At 48.2% G+C, this 17,138-nt stretch overlaps 1 protein-coding gene across 3 annotated transcripts; it reads right to left on the bottom strand.

Moving 5' to 3' along the window:
• Positions 1 to 1,727: 1,727 nt before the first annotated feature.
• Positions 1,728 to 15,915, bottom strand: ASGR2 (asialoglycoprotein receptor 2). Of its 3 annotated transcripts, none has more exons than XM_057715568.1 (9): positions 15,779 to 15,915; positions 15,379 to 15,571; positions 11,235 to 11,354; positions 10,941 to 11,036; positions 10,202 to 10,273; positions 9,999 to 10,085; positions 9,751 to 9,896; positions 3,374 to 3,480; positions 1,728 to 2,895 (listed from the first exon to the last, which is right to left on the bottom strand). In XM_057715568.1, the coding sequence occupies exons 2-9, from the start codon at positions 15,443 to 15,445 to the stop codon at positions 2,694 to 2,696; spliced, it is 897 nt and encodes a 298-aa protein (XP_057571551.1). In that variant the 5' UTR covers positions 15,446 to 15,571; positions 15,779 to 15,915; the 3' UTR covers positions 1,728 to 2,693. The 3 variants fall into 3 exon arrangements, with proteins under 3 accessions (XP_057571551.1, XP_057571550.1, XP_057571552.1); XM_057715567.1 differs by having other exon boundaries at positions 15,379 to 15,534; XM_057715569.1 differs by having other exon boundaries at positions 2,813 to 3,125; positions 15,379 to 15,534.
• Between the last annotated feature and the right edge of the window lie 1,223 nt (positions 15,916 to 17,138).

The raw sequence follows: 17,138 nt of genomic DNA, 5'->3' as shown, positions 1-17,138 counted from the left end.
ATCAGAAAAAATATATATTATATCGTTTTTCTGATTTTGTGATGTTTATGGTAGCTTTCAGCTTTCATGTGTTTTTTTTCTAATTTAAGTAAATAATAAATTTTATGCTTAATTTCGTATTCATAATTTTGTAATATTTTCCTAAGAAGGCCTCCCCAAAATTGTGTACATTTCAGGCTCCCCCAAACTTGGATTTACCCTGGTGGTTCTACAGAAAAAGCACAACTGAAGTGCTGGCTGTGTGACCAGTTTGCATGTGCAGAAAATTATGTTGTCAGGCTTTTTACAGTTAAGGAAGACTTTGCAATCGGCTCAAAGAATATGAAAGAAATTTTTCAATTATTAACTTCAGAAGAAACAAAAGTTGTGCAAGAAAGGAAATGTAATCAGATTATACTACTTGGCTCAGCAGTAAACAACACTGACACAGCCATAACTGACACAGATTCTGAATTAGGATTTAAGCAAAAATTGTTATAGGCTAATTGGAAAATTGTGTAAATTTTATCTACGTGATAAAAAGTGACTAAATAATGTCTACAATTGATAAAGAGATGTCAGTTTGTGCGTATTATTTAGAAGTACAAATATCAACACTAAGGGAAACAGCTAAAACACTAAAACTAGTTTCTCTGAATAGCAGGAGTGGCTTAAGGAAACAGGTCCGGTAACTGCTTCTAGTCCTACAAGACTTTAGATTGTATGTATTATTTCCGTCATAGGTTTTTTTATTTAATGCCAATTACATATATTTGAAGGAAAAGTCCTAGAGAAAATTGGGAAGTCTTGACCCAGCATAAGCTTAGAAGCAAAAACTGCTTGAAATATTATATGTGAAAAACAAAAATAGCACCTATTTGCCCACCACAGAGAATGGTTAAATAACATGTGGCACACCCATACTTTGGAACTCTCTACATTTGCTAAATGCAATGAAGTAAAACCTCTCAGGAAATAGCGTAGATTGGATCAATGTCCGCAAGGCACTGGAGAGTGAAAAAAGCAAGCTACATAATGATATGCAGTGTTACATATATGCACGTATGCAGGAAATGTCCTGACAGGAGCCCTGTAATGGTTCATTTTTATGTGTCAACTAGACTGGGACACAGGGTGCCCAGATAGTTGGCCCAACATTATTCTGAGTGCATCTGTGCGAGTGTTTCGGATGAGAGGAACATTGGAATTGGGAAAGCAGATTGCCCTCCCTAACGTGGGTGGGCCTCGCCCAATCAGTTGAAGCCCTGACTAGAACACGAAGACTGGCCCTCTCATCAGTAAGAGAGAGTTTTTCCTGCCTGACCCTCTCCAAACTGGCACATTGGCTTTTTTTCCTGCCTTCAGACTCAAATGGAAACATTGGCTCTTCCTGGGTCTTGAGACTTCAGACTCAGATTGGAACTTATACTATTGGATCTTGGGGGTTTCCAGCTCACTAACTCACCTGTGGAACTTGGGATTAGTCAGCCTCTGTAATCACATGAGCCAATATATCTCCTATTGGGACATATACATCCTATTGGTTCTGTTTCTTTGGAGAACCTTGACTAATACAATACCCATGAAATGGTTAACTCTGGAGAGAAGTGGGAGGGGTGAGGGGAGGAGACTCCTTGTGTTTACAAGTGTGTGTGTGTGTGTGTGTGTGTGTGTGTGTGTGTGTGAAACATTTTTTACTACTAGCATATATTACTTTTGCAATAAAAATAAAACCAAAAAACCAGATTGCTTAAAGACTCTTTTAAGGTCAGTTTCAGAATGATCTTGGAAGGTGCAGTTTACCCACCTTGAAAGCTGTTGGAGACACCCTGTGCTTGAGAGCCATCTAGGTCTGTCTGGGGTCTTACCAGTCCTCCTTCTCTTAGTAAACCTTGTCACTGGCCTTCGCCAGCCCAGTTCACAGTTCCCAGGCTGACAGTGGAGCAGATGTGTTTCCTGGAACCTCTTCTGGAGGGGATCCCAGCTGTAGGGAACCCCTCAGGGTGTGGACAGACCCTCCAGCCACAGCCCAGCCAGCTCCCCCGCCCCAACAACCCCGCCAGTACCTTCCACAGGTCACCTCTGCTCCAAGCCTCTTCCCTCCCCTCCCTGACCTGTGTCCTTCACGATTAGGTGTCAAGGACAGCTGTCTACCAATTAAGCTTTCTCTCCTCCAGACTCTCGCCCTCCCTTTTCTTTGTACCCTATGTTTCCCAGTTCCAAATAACCACTTCGTGCAGAGTTTCAAGTATTTGTCCTTTTCCTACTCCATTGAGGAGGCTGAAAATTATAATCATAATTACAGTGAATTTCAGAAGGAGGCAGGATCTCAGTCTTCCCAGGGTCTGAGCTTCTTCAATCACCCCCTCCTCTCTCTCCTCAACCCCTCCCCACGCCTCTGAGTGTTACAGGGAGGAGCTAAATCGGACTCCATGTTAGATCTGTTTGTTTTACATGAACCTTTGTATTCTATTGCTTTTGTTACAAGTATAGAATATTACTTTATAGCCTGAAATATGCAAGATAGCCCATTCTCAAACCTCTGAGCTTTAAAGTTGCAGAACAGAGAATAACATTTGCCTTGTTGGAGGTTTACAGGAACACCATGACCTGACCTACGTGGACAGCTGCAAGAACAAAAGATTCTGACACCAGGAAGTCTGCAATAACCAAGAACACCCCCTCCCCTTTTTAGTATAAAAGAAGCCTGAATTCTAACTCAGGCAAGATGGTTTTTTGACAGACATGAGTCTGCCATCTTCTTGGTCTGCCAGCTTTCCAAATAAAGTCCTATTCCTTGCTTCAACACTTCGTCTCCAATTCATTGGCCTGTCATGTGGTGAGCAGAGCAAGCTTGGACTTGGTAACAAGAGGACTCTCTTATCCTTCCTTTTTTCAAAATGCCCAGTGGAGGAGCTGGAGGCAGGTGGGAGTGGGGGTCAGATCAGAGGTCTGCTGGAGGTCAGAGGTCTGCTGGAGGTCGGGGCGCCTCGATGGCGATGTTCCGCTTTATCTCACACACCCAGCGTTTCACTTGCTGGCAGAAATCATCATTCCAGAGGCCGTCCTCCCGGATCTCAGCACAGTCCTCGCTGCCCCCCAGCTCGTGTCCCTGCCAGTCATCAGGCTGAGTGGCAGCCCAGTTCCTAAGAAGCCGGGACAGAGCTCAGCACCAGATGCCCCCTCCTCCCAGCAACCCTCACACCATGTGAGAAAGGCTTGGCCTTGGGGAGGTGCGGGGAGCAGCAGCTGCAGCCTTGGGGGCTGGGAGTCTGGGGAGGAGATGGCTGGAGAATTTGGTCCCTGAGGGAAGAGTGGGAGTGTACTGGGGGAAGAGACCAGATGGCCATCCCCAGACCAAACTAACAGGCTGAGAGGAGGAGAGGCCACTTACTTGTAGCTGTGACTGTAGTCTGTGCCATCCACCCATTTCCAGGAGCCATCGCTGTCAGTGAGACCTATCCAGGTCTGAAAGGAGTTTGCGTGGTGTGCAACGAATTTCTGGAAAACATAAGGGAGGGAAGTTTCTAATCCCTTGTACCTCCACGCAGCCATCAGCTATGGTTCCCTCCGCCCTCCCCAGCCTGATCTACCCCCACATTGAAGCATCAACTTCCAACACTAGTTCCTTGCTTTTTCTTCTGCAACCATAGCTATCACTTAGTGAACATTTACTGGCTAAACCTTGCACTAAGTGCTTTACAAGGATTGTTTTATTTAAATCTCTTAAAGCCCTTTAAATTGGGAGCCCTAATGATTCACACTTTACATGTGAGGTTAAGGAACTCACGGTAGTTGTGGAGCCCAGGGCATCAATCCAGTGCCCAAGTTCGTGACCCCCACCCCCTGACCTGGCCTCCCACTTTATTCCTAACTCACGGCTACTTGGCTCAGATGCTAGTTTTCCCTTGTCTTCTGCCCACAGCCTCAAACTCTTGGGTTCTGACCCTGGACCCTGCCACCCCCATGGACCCCATGACCCGTTAGGGATCTCACTTTCACTGGCCTCTCACGTACACCTATCTGCTCCTGCTTCTATATATAGCTGCCATTTCTGCTGTTTTCCAGGCCCCAGAGCTTCCAAGTTTGGACCCACTGCCCAGAGCCCTGTTATGACTTGGCTGCATGGAGTCTGGCAGTCTGGCTGAAAATAGGAAGATGCCCTATGTATGAGGGGCAGCCCAGTTATCCAGCTGGCAAGGGCTGGGACGAACGTGGTCTTTGAGATAGCTTCCCAGGGTTCATGCACACCTCCTAGGACAAGACATCCAAGTGGCTTTCTCTTACATATATGGCTCTTTCTGGGGCCTTAAGTCCCCTGCTTTGGGAGGGCAGCAGAGGGAGGGTGTGGTCGCCTTGTTTTATGGAGGAAACAGAAGGATGGGTGACCAACATGTACATGTAGCAGTTCCCTTTGACAGTATACAAAAGGTCTCCAGCTATATTTGGAGGAAATTTTCCTAAGTCCACTCTCACGTCCTAGAGACCCAACTAAGATTGCAGCTAGTCACCTCATCTGCAGACAGATACAGTAGCACCCTTGAATTCTAGAATCCTGCAAATAGGTCAACATCCTGCGCATGAAGGGACAGCCCTCAGAGGCTGGCAGGAATGCTCCCCAAATTCAAGGGAGTCAACAGAGCTGGAGGGAAAGTGCCTGGAGACAAAATATTCTATTCACTGCTGCCCCCTGCCCCAGTCCCCTCTTCCCATCACCACAAGAAGCTGAATAACTGAAGGAAGAATACAACTCATCAATATCCAACCCTCTGTGCTGAAGACTGAGGGAAGGAATGAAATAGTGCCAGATGATGGGAGAAGATAGTCCAGGAGAACGCGTCTGCCCTATTCACGAGTAAATAACAGGCAAGAAAGAATTCAGCCAGTTCAAAGAAGTAGCACAGGGGAAGTATGATCACAGAACTTGTGCAAAAATAAAGAGGATGGAAAGGAAGAGAAGGAAGAGAAAAGCACTGTGATATCAAAAAGAGAGGTGAAAAAATATACTTTGTAAAGAAGGTATGTTTCAAAACATAAGAGGATATTGGAGAACAACTTACATCCTCAAAAACATTAAAGAGGATGGACTTCCTTGGTGGTGCAGTGGTTAAGAATCCACCTGCCAATGCAGGGGACATGGGTTAGATCCCTGGCCTGGGAAGATCCCACATACCATGGAGCAACTAAGCCCCTGCACCACAACTAATTGAGCCTGCACTCTAGAGCCAGTGAGCCACAACTACTCAGCCCAAGTGCCACAACTACTGAAGCCCATGTGCCTAGAGCCCGTGCTCAGCAACAAGAGAAGCCACAGCAATGAGAAGCCCTCGAACCACAACGAAGAGTAGCCCCCGCTTGCCACAACTAGAGAAAATCTGCGCACAGCAATGAAGACCCAACACAGCCAACAAAAATTAATTAATTTAAAAACATTAAAGAGGAGATGAACAACATAAAAACATGAAAGGAGATATCAAAGAAGAAAGCTAACAATGAAAAGTAAAGGGAAGAAATTGAAGAGAAAATTTGGAAGTACATTAAAAAAAAAAAAAAAGCAACTCAGCAAAATCCAAGCCTGAGATACGAAAGATAGTCTTGAGAAAAGAACCAAGGATACAGAGGAAAAGGAAGAAAGATGGAAGTAAATAGCAACAAGATGATGGCTGTGGAGGGCAAACAATGGCGATCATTTTGATGGTGTGCTTCAGAGGAAAAGAGAACAAAGGGACAAGAACAAGTATTCAAATACATGGCTTAAGAAAATCTTCCAAAATGTTAGAAAACCTAACTTTATGTGTGAAAAGGACTCTCCTGGCCTCAGAGCAAAAATATAGAGAGAATGAGCAATGCTGAGATATATCTGGACCAGGTTAATGAAATTCAAAGATAGAAAAGACTCCAACTATTTGTGCAGACATTTAAGGAATGTGGGAGAGAAACGAACAAGGCATTATAAACTTCAAAGTTGCTAAGAGACTAGATCATAATTGTTCTTAACAAAAAAAGAAATGCCAATTATGTGACATGATAAAGGTGAGAGCTAACACTACTGTATTAATCATACTGCAATATATAAACGTATCAAACCAGCATGTTGTACACCTCAAGCTTACACAGTGTTATATGCCAATGAAAACTCAATTTTAAACAAGAGAAAAGAGTGAGGGATGTGAAGAAGTGTGCTAATTTCCTCACCTTTCATATGGAAAGCTATATAAACTCTTTTATTTTTTGAAGCAAATAAGTTTCAGCCCATCATTTAAACTTATGACAGTAATTACTAGTATAAGGAAAAACAAGCTACATCTAGTCCAAAATAACAAAGAGGAGAAAACAAAAAGAATATGTCTCATATAGCAAATGGGAGAAAAAAGAAGCATACAAAACAGAAAAAGAGAGACTGGGTTAAAGATATCTATTTTAAAATAAATGTAAGTGAGAGAGCCCAGAAATAAACCCACACACCTACAGTCAATTAACGTACAACAAGGGCAGCAAGAATATACAATGGAAGACTTCCCTGGTGGCACAGTGTTAAGAATCTGCCTGCTAATGCTGGGGACATGGGTTCGATCCCTGGCCCAGGAAGATCCCGTATGGTGCAGAGCAACGAAGCCCATGAGCCACAACTACTGAGCCCGCGTGCCACAACTACTCAAGCCCGAGTGCCTAGAGCCCATACTCTGCAACAAGAGAAGTCATCACAATGAGAAGCCCGTGCACCGCAATGAAGAGTAGCCCCTGCTGGCTGCAACTAGAGAAAGCCCGAGCACAGCAATGAAGACCCAACTCAGCCAAAAATAAATAAAAAAAATTTTTTTTAATTGTTTTAGAATAAATAAAAGAATATACAATGGAGAAAAGACAGCCTCTTGACAAGTGGTACTGGGAAAACTGGACAGCTACATATAAATCAATGAAATTAGAACACTCCCCTACACCATATACAAAAATAAACTCAAAATGGTTTAAAAACCTTTATATATGACATGATACCATAAAATTCCTAGAAGAAAACATAGGCAAAATATTCTCGGACATAAATCTTAGCAATATTTTCTTAGATCAGTTTCCCAAGGTAAAAGAAATAAAAGCAAAAATAAATGGGATCTAATCAAACTTAAAAGATATTGCACAACAAAGGAAACTATCAACAAAACAAAAAGACAGCTTATGGAATGGGAGAAAATATTAGCAAATGATGCAACTGACAAGGGGTTAATTTCCAAAATATAAAAACAGCTCATACAACTCAGTATCAAAAAACAAACCCAATTTTAAAAAAATGGTCAGAATACCTAAAGAAACATTTCTCCAAGACATACAGATGGCCAACAGGCACATGAAAAGATACTCAGTATCACTAATTATTAAAGAAATGCAAGTCAAAACCACAATGAAGTATTACCTCACACTGGTCAGAATGGCCATCATCAAAAAGTCTACAAATAATAAGTGCTGGAGAAGGTGTGGAGAAAAGGGAACCATCATACCCTGTTGGTGGGAATGTAAATTGGTGCAGCCACTATGGAAAACACTATGGAGGTTCCTTAAAAAACTGAAAATAGAGCTACCATATGATTCATCAATCCTACACGTGGGTATATATCTGGAAAAGATAAAAGCTCTAATTCAAAAAGATACATGCCCCTCAATGTTCATAGCAGCACTATTTTACAATAGCCAAGACATGGAAGCAACCCAAGTACCCACCGACAGATGACTGGCTTAAGAAGATGTGGTAGGTGTGTGTATGTGTGTGTGTGTGTGTGTGTGTGTGTGTGTGTATAATGGAATATTAGTCATAAAAAGAATGAAATATTGCCATTTGCAGCAACATGGATGGATCTGGAGATTATCATACTAAGTGAAGTAAGTCAGACAGAGACAAATATATCACTTACACATGAATCTAAAAAATAATAAAAAGGAATCTATATACAAAACAGAAACAGACTCACAGACATAGAAAACAAACCTATGGTTATCAAAAGGCAAAGGGAGGCAGGGAGGGATAAGTTAGGAGTATGGGTTTAATAAATACAAACTACTATACATAAAATAGATAAGCAACAAGGATTTACTGTATAGCATACGGAACTATATTCAATATCTTATAATAACCTAAAATGGAACATAATCTGAATATATATATAACTGAATCACTTTGCTGTACACCTCAAACTAACACAAAATTGTGAATCAACCACATTCCAATCAAAAGAAGAAAAAAGAAAAATAAATAAAAATGAGATACACTCACCTCTTAAAGGCAAAAAGGCCCCTACACATTCAGTTTTTTTAAATCAAAAACAACTTACACACAACCTGTGGAGAAATACTTTAAGCTTGGCTGAACAGTACAGTAGCATCATATGGTGGGGGAGAAACTTAAAAAATCTCACTGCCCAGGGTGAATCCAAGATTAATTCAATCAGGATCTTTGAGTGTGAGACCAGGTGTCAATATGTTTTTAAATTTCTCAAGAGCTTATAATATACTGCGAAGACTGAGAATCACTTATCTAAAACACAGACTCAAAAAGAAATAAAAGGATAGGCAGAGATACACAAAGCAAATGCAAGTGAAAAAGCAATCAAGGACCAGTGTGTTCATACCACATGAAGATGAATTCAAGACAAAAAGCATTAAAGAGGACACTGACATTCATTTCTAAATGATGAAGGTACGATCCCATCCACCATGAAGTTGTAGCTGGTGTGAAATTCTGTGCACCAAATCCCAGGTTGACCCACATGAAACTGATATTTCATAGGCCAACACTGACAGAATACTGGCAATTTCAACCTGATCAGTGAAGCAAAATATGTTTGTAATCGTTCTACCACGTAGAGTGTGTGGCAAGTTACTTAACCTCTCTGCTCTTTAGTTCCCTCATCTCTATGCCCCTCAAAGTGGGGATAACAAGGATGGGTACCCCATAAGGTTGTGAGATTAAAGCAGAGGACATACAAAAGTGCCCGGCACATCGTAGGGACTCAGTAAATATTAGCATTTACTATCCCCCCAAATGCCCCGCCTGTTCTAATGGGTTGTTTCTTCCCTGTGAACTCGCCATTTGGGGTTGTGGTCTGGTGATAGCATGGGGAAGGGAGACCTGGGACGCTTTGGAGGAACCCAGTAACCCACAGCAGGTGAGTCTGGGAACTCCACGCACTCTGTTCCTTTCACCCAAGGGCAGCGGTCTGTAACCTTTTTGGCACCAGGGACCGGTTTCATGGAAGACAATTTTCCCACTGACGGGGGTGGGTGTGGGGAGTGTGGTTCAGATGGGAATGCGGGCGATTGGGAGTGGAAGGTGACGCTTCACTCACTAGCCGCCCCCCGACACACATCCTGCTATGCGGCCCGGTTCCTAACATGCCCCAGACCGGTACCAGTCTGCGGACCGGGGTTGGGGACCTCTGCCCAAGGGACCATCACACCCCAAGGCCAGCACACAGCAAGCAGGGACTCTCAGCGCCTCCACCCAAGTCCTGGCCCTTTAGTTCATCCTGCCACGCATTCTGTCTCCTGACCTGCTTCTCTTCACCTGGGCACCTGGCACCTGTCCTTTGCCCCAGCTCCGGGCTGTAACCTCCCACCTCTTAGAATCAATGGCTTAGATTCCATCCCTGATCTCCCAGAGCTGGGCTGGACTTCTGCTTCTGGATTCTTCTCAGGTTAGAAAAAAATAACCAGCCTGACCCAGGCTCCCAGAGTTTGCACTCCTGAGGTTTCCTCCTGCCTTTGGGAAGGGTGCGGTTTCACCTGCTCCTCTCTGGAGTTGATGACCACCAGGTGGGCGCCCTCCAGCTGACAGTACTTCTCAGCCTCGGGCCAGGGCTTCCCGGAGCGAGAGAACCAGTAGCAGCTGCCTTCATAGTCCACCCAGTTCACGGGGCAGCACTCTGTGCCTGAGGGCGTCGGGGGGTGGGGGCAGAGGGAGATGAGACCCCGCTGGAGGGGGCAGGCAAGAGGGACTGGAGACCCCCCCCCACATCCCGCCCCATCCCTACCGTTACTGTGGAGGAACGCCATCCGACAAGTCAGCGTGCGTATGTCCACCGGGAAGTGCTTCAGATGAAACAGCAAGGTGTCATGATCTAGGGGCCGGAGTGATGACACTGGTGTGGGCAGTGGGCGTGCCCCACCTACCAGGACTCCAGCGTCGGACTGGGGAAACACCACACACACACACACTCAAGGGACAGTCTCTGACCTGCTTTCAGGTCTTGCTGCTGTTTTTCCAGCTTGGCTTCCAGAGATGTCACCTTGTCACGGGCGCCGCCTCCTGAAAGAGAGGAAAGCTAAACCGTTTTCCCTCCGTTCCGCCTCCCCAACATCCCTCCATCCTCACGCCACTGGAGCAGCAGTCTGGGCCATCATCACCGTGACCTGAGACGTTGCATGCTCCGCCCACTGGTCTGCCCGACTCCACCCACTCTTTCTGACGCTGCGCAGTGATTTTCTGAAGCACAAACTGCTCAGCCCGCTGCCCTGTTAAATCCTTCCAATAGACTGTTATTTTCTCGAAATAAAGTCCCACGAGTTAGCACAGCTTACCTGCATTGCCTGGCCCCTACCCACCTCTCTGGCCCACCCCTCCTGCCACACTGGAAGCGTTTAGAGTCCCAGAATGTGCAGTGGTCCTCCTCATGCCCGGGTCATCACAGATTCTGTTCTCTACCAGGCTCTAATCGCCATCCTCTACTCTAGTCCCTGCTCATCCTTTACGGACCCTCGGCTCGGGAATCAGCATCCTTGGAAGCCTCGCCCAGCTTCTCGGGCTGGGTTACCTGGCCTGACCTGTGCACATCCCCACCCAGCACCCCAAACACTCCCTTACTGCAGACCCAGCACTGGGCACCCAGCACGGAGCCGAGCAAACCCAAGCTGATGAACAAACCCCTTGACCATCCAGCGCATCCCGGTCCCTCTCTAGGGGCGCGCCCACTCACCATGGGAGCTCAGAGCCAGGATCTCCATCTGGGTGCTCGAGGAGAAGTTGCTGAAAGTTTCCTTTAGGGTCTGCAGCTCCACTTGCAGCTGTGCTCCTTGTCAGACAGAACGGGATGAAGTGGGTTGCACTGTGTCCCACATGAAAGCCCCCATCACTGTCCATGTGACTGTCCCCTTCCCCATCCCAGCACTGCCCCCTTACTGCCTCCGTCTCTTCCCCATCGTGACTCTCATTGCCCCCAGCACTGCCCGAATCTCCTCCCCCATCGCTGCCCCATCCCTGCGACCCTCACTGTGGGACCCCATCACACAGACGGCCACCAGCAGCAGGATGTTGAGGCCCAGGACAAGCAGACTGAGGCGGAACATGGAGCAGAGACGCTGCAGCAGAGAGGGCTGAGGAGGAGGCTTCCCTGCAAGAGAAGGGGTGTCAGGATGAGGAGCTTGGGGAGAGGGGAGCCAGAGAGCCAAGGTCGAAGAGCATCAGGGGAACAAAGCCTGAGGAAGTACAGCCTGGGGTGGGAGAGTGGGTGTGGGTGCTGTTGAGGGAATCATTGGGCTTTACCCCAGTGTTCATGCAGCGCGCGCACACATTTGCATACCTGCACCCACAGGGACTCATGCAAACATGCACACACCCTCACACAGGGGCACATGGTGCACATGCGTGTAATCATACCATCTGTGTGCACAGCCTCCATCTTGGACCTGGGGGTCCTAGAGGCTGGACCCTGTGTTCTTCGAATTTGTCTGGGCCCCTCAGACAAATCCAAAACTGGGGCAACCTCCCCCAATTCCACTGGGATCCTTAAGTCCAGGTCATTCCACCGTGGACCACTCCCCCAAGCCCATCCTCCCATCTCCCACCCCTCGGGGCCTCCTCGCCCTCCTCCCTCTGCCCTCACGCCCCAGAAACCCCCGTGTCCCACCATAAACCCCCCCTCAGCGTTCAGTCATCTCACAGAAACCTTTCCTTCCCCTCCACCACGCTGAGCCCTGACCAACCCACATGCACAATCACAGAGGCATTTTTCATTTAACGCTCACAAATGCACACACTCTCCTCAGCACATTCTCACACACGCACTGAGATGCCTGTCCTCTCACACACTCGTGCACATACTGCAGTGCACGTAACACACACACACATTCTCACACACCCACACGCTCTCACACCTGTGCACCTACATCTTTGCACACGCAGACCCATCCTCTCCCCTCCCGCTATCTCTGCAGGCCTGGCAGGTCCTGGGCGCCTACTTTTGCATCTTCCTCCTTCAAATAAAATGCTTCCTGTTGTCTGCCTCAGACCCTGAGCCCCCTCTCTCCTCGTGGCTATCACACCCAGGCACCCCGACATCCACCCAGAACTCTTGACCCCTCACACCAAGGAATGTCACCTTCCTCCATGTCAGCCACACCCAGGCCCTCCTCTTGAGCCACACAGGCATGTCTCTGACACCCCACTGGCCCACTCCCCCAGCTCGGCACAGATTCCCTTTGCCTCCCACCCCCTCACACAAGTCTTCCCCAATCCCCCGGGAGAGAAGCGCTCCCTGACCACAGTCTTCCCCACCTAGCAGGGACCTCATGGCTGAGCCCCTGACCACTCTCTCCAGCACTGTCCACTCAGAAGGTCCCTGTCCTGCTTCCCAACCTGACCTATGACGTATAAACCCCCAGTGCTGGGTCAGCTCAGCATCTGTCTCTACCCTGAAACCAGACCCTCCACGGCTGATTCAGTTGTGCCACCAACTGGCTTTGAGGTCACGATCAAGTCATGGAACCTCTGAGCACCTCAGTTTTCTCATGTCCGCTTAAATGAGGAATCTCAATGAGTTAACTCATAGGAGTTGAGAGTAGAATGGGGGTTGCCAGGGGCTGGGGAAATGAGGAGTTGCTGTTCAAGGGGTGTAAAGTTTGTTGCACACGTTGAATAAGTTCCAGAGATCGGCTGTACCACATCGTGCCAGAGCTCACAGTGGGCTGGTGCGCACCTAAAAATGCGTTAAGAGGATGGATCTCATGTTAAGTGTTCTGACTGCAATTTTAAAAAAAAAAAAAATGGGGGTAAGAACAGTAGCTACTTGATTGGATTGTTCTGAGAACGAAATGAAACATATAAAGTGATGCTTGGGCAAGTTTGAAAGTAAAAGAAAGGATCTGCTAAACACGGACTCCGAAGGACCAGATTGACCCTCCTCCCAGAAACGACCAAAACAAAAACAAGATAGGTATAAGAAACAATATTTTTTGAGATACTGGGATTCAGGAAACAAAGGGCAATGATTCCTGTGGAGACAGGAAATAAACAAGGTGAGGCTGGATGATTGCCCCAGTCTCCTGCTGGGAGAAAGTTTTCAGGCTGCAGGGCAGGAAGGGGAAATCCAAGCAGAGCCCAGCAGGCTCCCTGAGTCGAAGACATGGAGCTGGGAGTCTGTGGAGACAAGGGACTTAGAATTCACAGGACAGGGGATCAGAGAAGAGAGCTGCACAGAGAATCCCTGAGATCTACAGAGGGTTCCCCTCAGGCAAGCAGTGGAGTGCTCATCAGCACACGTGTGTAAGAAAATCTACCCAAGGCCAGGAGAAAAACAATCTGAAAGCATTAGGGCACAGTGCCTGGCACTCATTTTGGGCCAGGAATAGTACCTATTCCCACCAGCCAGACTGGAAATCTCATAACCCACAGGGCACTGGGTAGAGTACCCAAGAAGGTCCCAGCACATCTAACAAATTATAAAAGCAAAACCCAAAAGGATCAAATGGACTCCAAGTTACTTAACCACACCCCAGAACAAAGCTCAAGAATATTTAGAGGAATACAAATATATGCAGCACACAGTGACGTAAAATTCACATCTGGCATCCAATCAAAGATTACCAAGCATAGAAGGAAGCAGGAAAACACAACTCATAATGTTAATAAATCTACCAAAACGGATCCAGAACTGACACAGATGTTAGAATTAACAGACAAGGACATTAAAACGGTTACTGTCAAATATTCAAAAATTACGTCGACTATCAAAGGAGATATGTAAAACTCCCAAGTTGAACGTCTAGACATGAAAAATACAATGTCTGAAATGAAAACTACACTGGATAGAATTAATGGAAGATTAGACACACATAAGAAAAGATCCGTGAACTTAGAGACATAGCAATAATAACTATATAAAAAGAAACACCAAGAGAAAAAAGAATCCCATCACCCCCCCAAATAGAGAGAGCACCAATGCTCATTAATACTAATATATGCATAATTGGAGTCCTTGATGGAAAGGGGGTATGGGGATGCATAAAAATTTTTTCAGGAAACAATTGGCCCATATGTTTCCAAACCTTCCAAAAACTACAGGCATATAAAGGGCTGGGAAGAGTGGGAAGTGGTCCCAGGTAAGCAGGTGACAGATGTCAGCCCATGTGAAGGCAGCAGAGGCTGCTGGAGAGAAACACACTGATGGTTGTACCCCCTCCGTCTCGCCCTGCAGTGCTGTCCACCAGGCCTTTATTGGGTGAGCCCCCTCTCCCATGAAATCAAAAACCTCTGGACTCTCTCCAAGTCTCCTGCTTAAACATTGAATCCTCTCATTCTCAGAAGATTCAACAATGTCCAAAGTTATTTTTGAGTGTTCATGACAGCACATGGGCCCCAAGGGTGCAGAGGGGAGTAGACAGATGTGGTCTCTGCCCCACGCAGCCTGCTGCCTGGTGGAGAGGGCTGGCAGCCCGCTTCCCCAGGGAAAGAAGGAGCCAGGTGGGAATACCTGTCCCTCCTGCTGCTCCTGCCCTGCCCAGCTCTCACCCTCAGCGGCAAGAGCGCCAGCCCTCCCTCAGCCTGCCAGCCTCAGGAATGAAGGGTCCCTCCTTCCAGCCCAGGCTAAACAATCCCCCTCCCTGCGCTTCGAGCCCCAACCCCTCCTGGTCTCCACAGAGCTTCCCTCCATCATCAGCACCCACACCTGCCACCCCCTCCCCCACCCCAGCTCCTGCCCTTCAGCCTAAATTGCTGAGGTCTTTCTCACCCAAAAACCCTCCCCCAGACACTTGGGGCCTTCAGTCAAGATCTGCTAGAGAAGAATCCAGGCAGGGGGCTTGCGGGGAATGAGAATCTTCCAGAATCTCTCTGTGCTCTTTCCCCCCAACACACACACACACACACACACACACACACACACACACACACACACGGCACACGCTGCTCAGCTTGGAAGGAAGAGAGGAGATCCCTTTCCTGGGGTCCTGGGGGTGGAGAAGGCGGTAAGGTCAGGGGACAGTCCCTGGTCCCAGAGTGAATGTGACAGAGACCTCGGAGGGACAGAGAGCAGCCAGGAGCTACCCCGAGGTGGAGGGAAGCCCCGGACACCACACACGTGCCTTTCCAGAATGGATCTGCCCTCCTGGGACTGTGCCCACGAGTGCCTGGGCCCTCACCTCTGCCGAGCTGGTGGTCGTTCTCCTCAGGGTCCAGCTGCTGGATGTCCTGAAATTCCCTCGCCATGCTGGGTCTTGGGCTGAGGCTGGGCGCGGGCTGGGGTTGGGCTGAGCTCAGGGCTGATGCTTGTGCTAAGATGCTAATTCCGGTCGAGGCTGATGGGTGCAAGGTCAGGGGTGGCTTGGGTTGGATCTGAGGTTGGAGGGGAGTTTGGGGCTGAAATGCTGCTGGGTCCCATTCCCTCTCAGGAGATGCTTGGGCCTTGACATGGCCAGAAGCCTCCCTTCCACACATTCCAAGTCACCCCACATCTTCCCATCCGTCCCCCACTGTCTCTGAACCAGGGTTTCTTTAATCCCAAACATCCCTGGTCCCGCCTGCCTTCCCAACCTTGGTTACCTGTTAAAGGTATGGAGGGCTGACTCTTGGGTCTCCCAGGCAGCCCAGGCCCTAGGGGAGAGGAGGGGCTTGAGCCGGGATGAGTGGGGCAGGTGGTGCTCACGGAGGAGAGGAGGGAAGGGGAGGGCGCTGGTCCAGGCGAGGGCCCTGAACCCGTGTGTCTGAGTGTCACCGCTTCCAACCTGGCATCTCCTGCCCCTGGGACTTTGGACAGTAAACAGAAGTGGAAACCCAGTTGGAACTCAGGCAAAGCATGGTGGGGGCGGCGGGCAGGACTGTCTCTGTCCTTCACAGAGAAGGGGTCTCCTGGTCTGTCCCCTGTATCCCCACAATCCAGTCACCTCACTCCTCATGGCACCTTTGGGGGCGGACAGGCCAGGAGGGGCCGGTGTGCAGTTTGCTGTTTCTCCTCTGCCCCTCCCCCCCACTTTCACTTCCTGCCTCTGAATTTCCCAGAATTGTTGGTCAGATATCCCTGACCAGGATCAGAGGGGCCAGGACTGCACTGTTGCCCAATCTGGCAGCTGAGTCTAGGTCCCCGCATCCTGAGGGCTCAGCCACCAGGGTCCCCAGCCCTGGGCCAAGTGGCTTCACTCTCCAAGGGGGTAAAGCCCCTCAGGGACTGGAAGTTTGGGGTGGGGCGGGGGAGGAGGGAAGAGCACCCGGAAGTTGGCGGGCAGGAGGGATTCAGCCTCGTAAATAAGCCCCTTCTGCAGCCCTGGCAACACAAGCCTTGGTCCTCACGCCCAGCCAGGGTGCTGAAAGATCCACAGACGTTTTCTCAGGTAACTCACCCCAGGAGGTGGGTCTTCTGCTGTTCCCACTTCACAGGGGAGGAAATGGAGCCTGGGGGAGATGAAGTGACTTGACCCAGGTGGAGGGGTCGGTGGGTAGGGAAGTTGGAAGCAAAATGGGTAAAGAGGGCAAAAGTCATACAGAGGGAGTCATCACTGTCCTGTGAGGAAGACAGGGCACCATGAACTGAGAAACGTGATTAACTCACTGTCTACACTCGCACTAACAGTCGCTTGAGAGAGAAAACCCGGTTTTTGTTCCTGATTTTCTGACCCTCACCAAACTTGGCTGCTGGCTACAGGCAGCGTTTCTCTTAGAAAGCTGCCTGTGTTTCCCTTTGAGCTGAAAAGGGATTGGAAAAAGGAAAGCCTGTGCTTTACTTGGGGTAACTTTCTGACACACAGGAAGCAGCCACACACTCTAACAGCCTGGCATTCCTGGGAAGCCACGAAAGCAGTGGTGGCTGCTTTGCTTTTTGACTGTAACTCGCAATAAGAGATATGTTTTACAGTGTGATCAGAGCACACACGCACGCGTATTTGTATGTTTTACTTTCTCCTGAATC

The sequence above is a fragment of the Hippopotamus amphibius genome, chromosome 17 (genome assembly GCF_030028045.1).
Source record: "Hippopotamus amphibius kiboko isolate mHipAmp2 chromosome 17, mHipAmp2.hap2, whole genome shotgun sequence".
In the NCBI taxonomy this organism is placed as follows: Eukaryota; Metazoa; Chordata; class Mammalia; order Artiodactyla; family Hippopotamidae; genus Hippopotamus; species Hippopotamus amphibius.
Note: the sequence above shows the minus strand (reverse complement) of the source record. Positions and strands in the feature narration are given on the sequence as shown.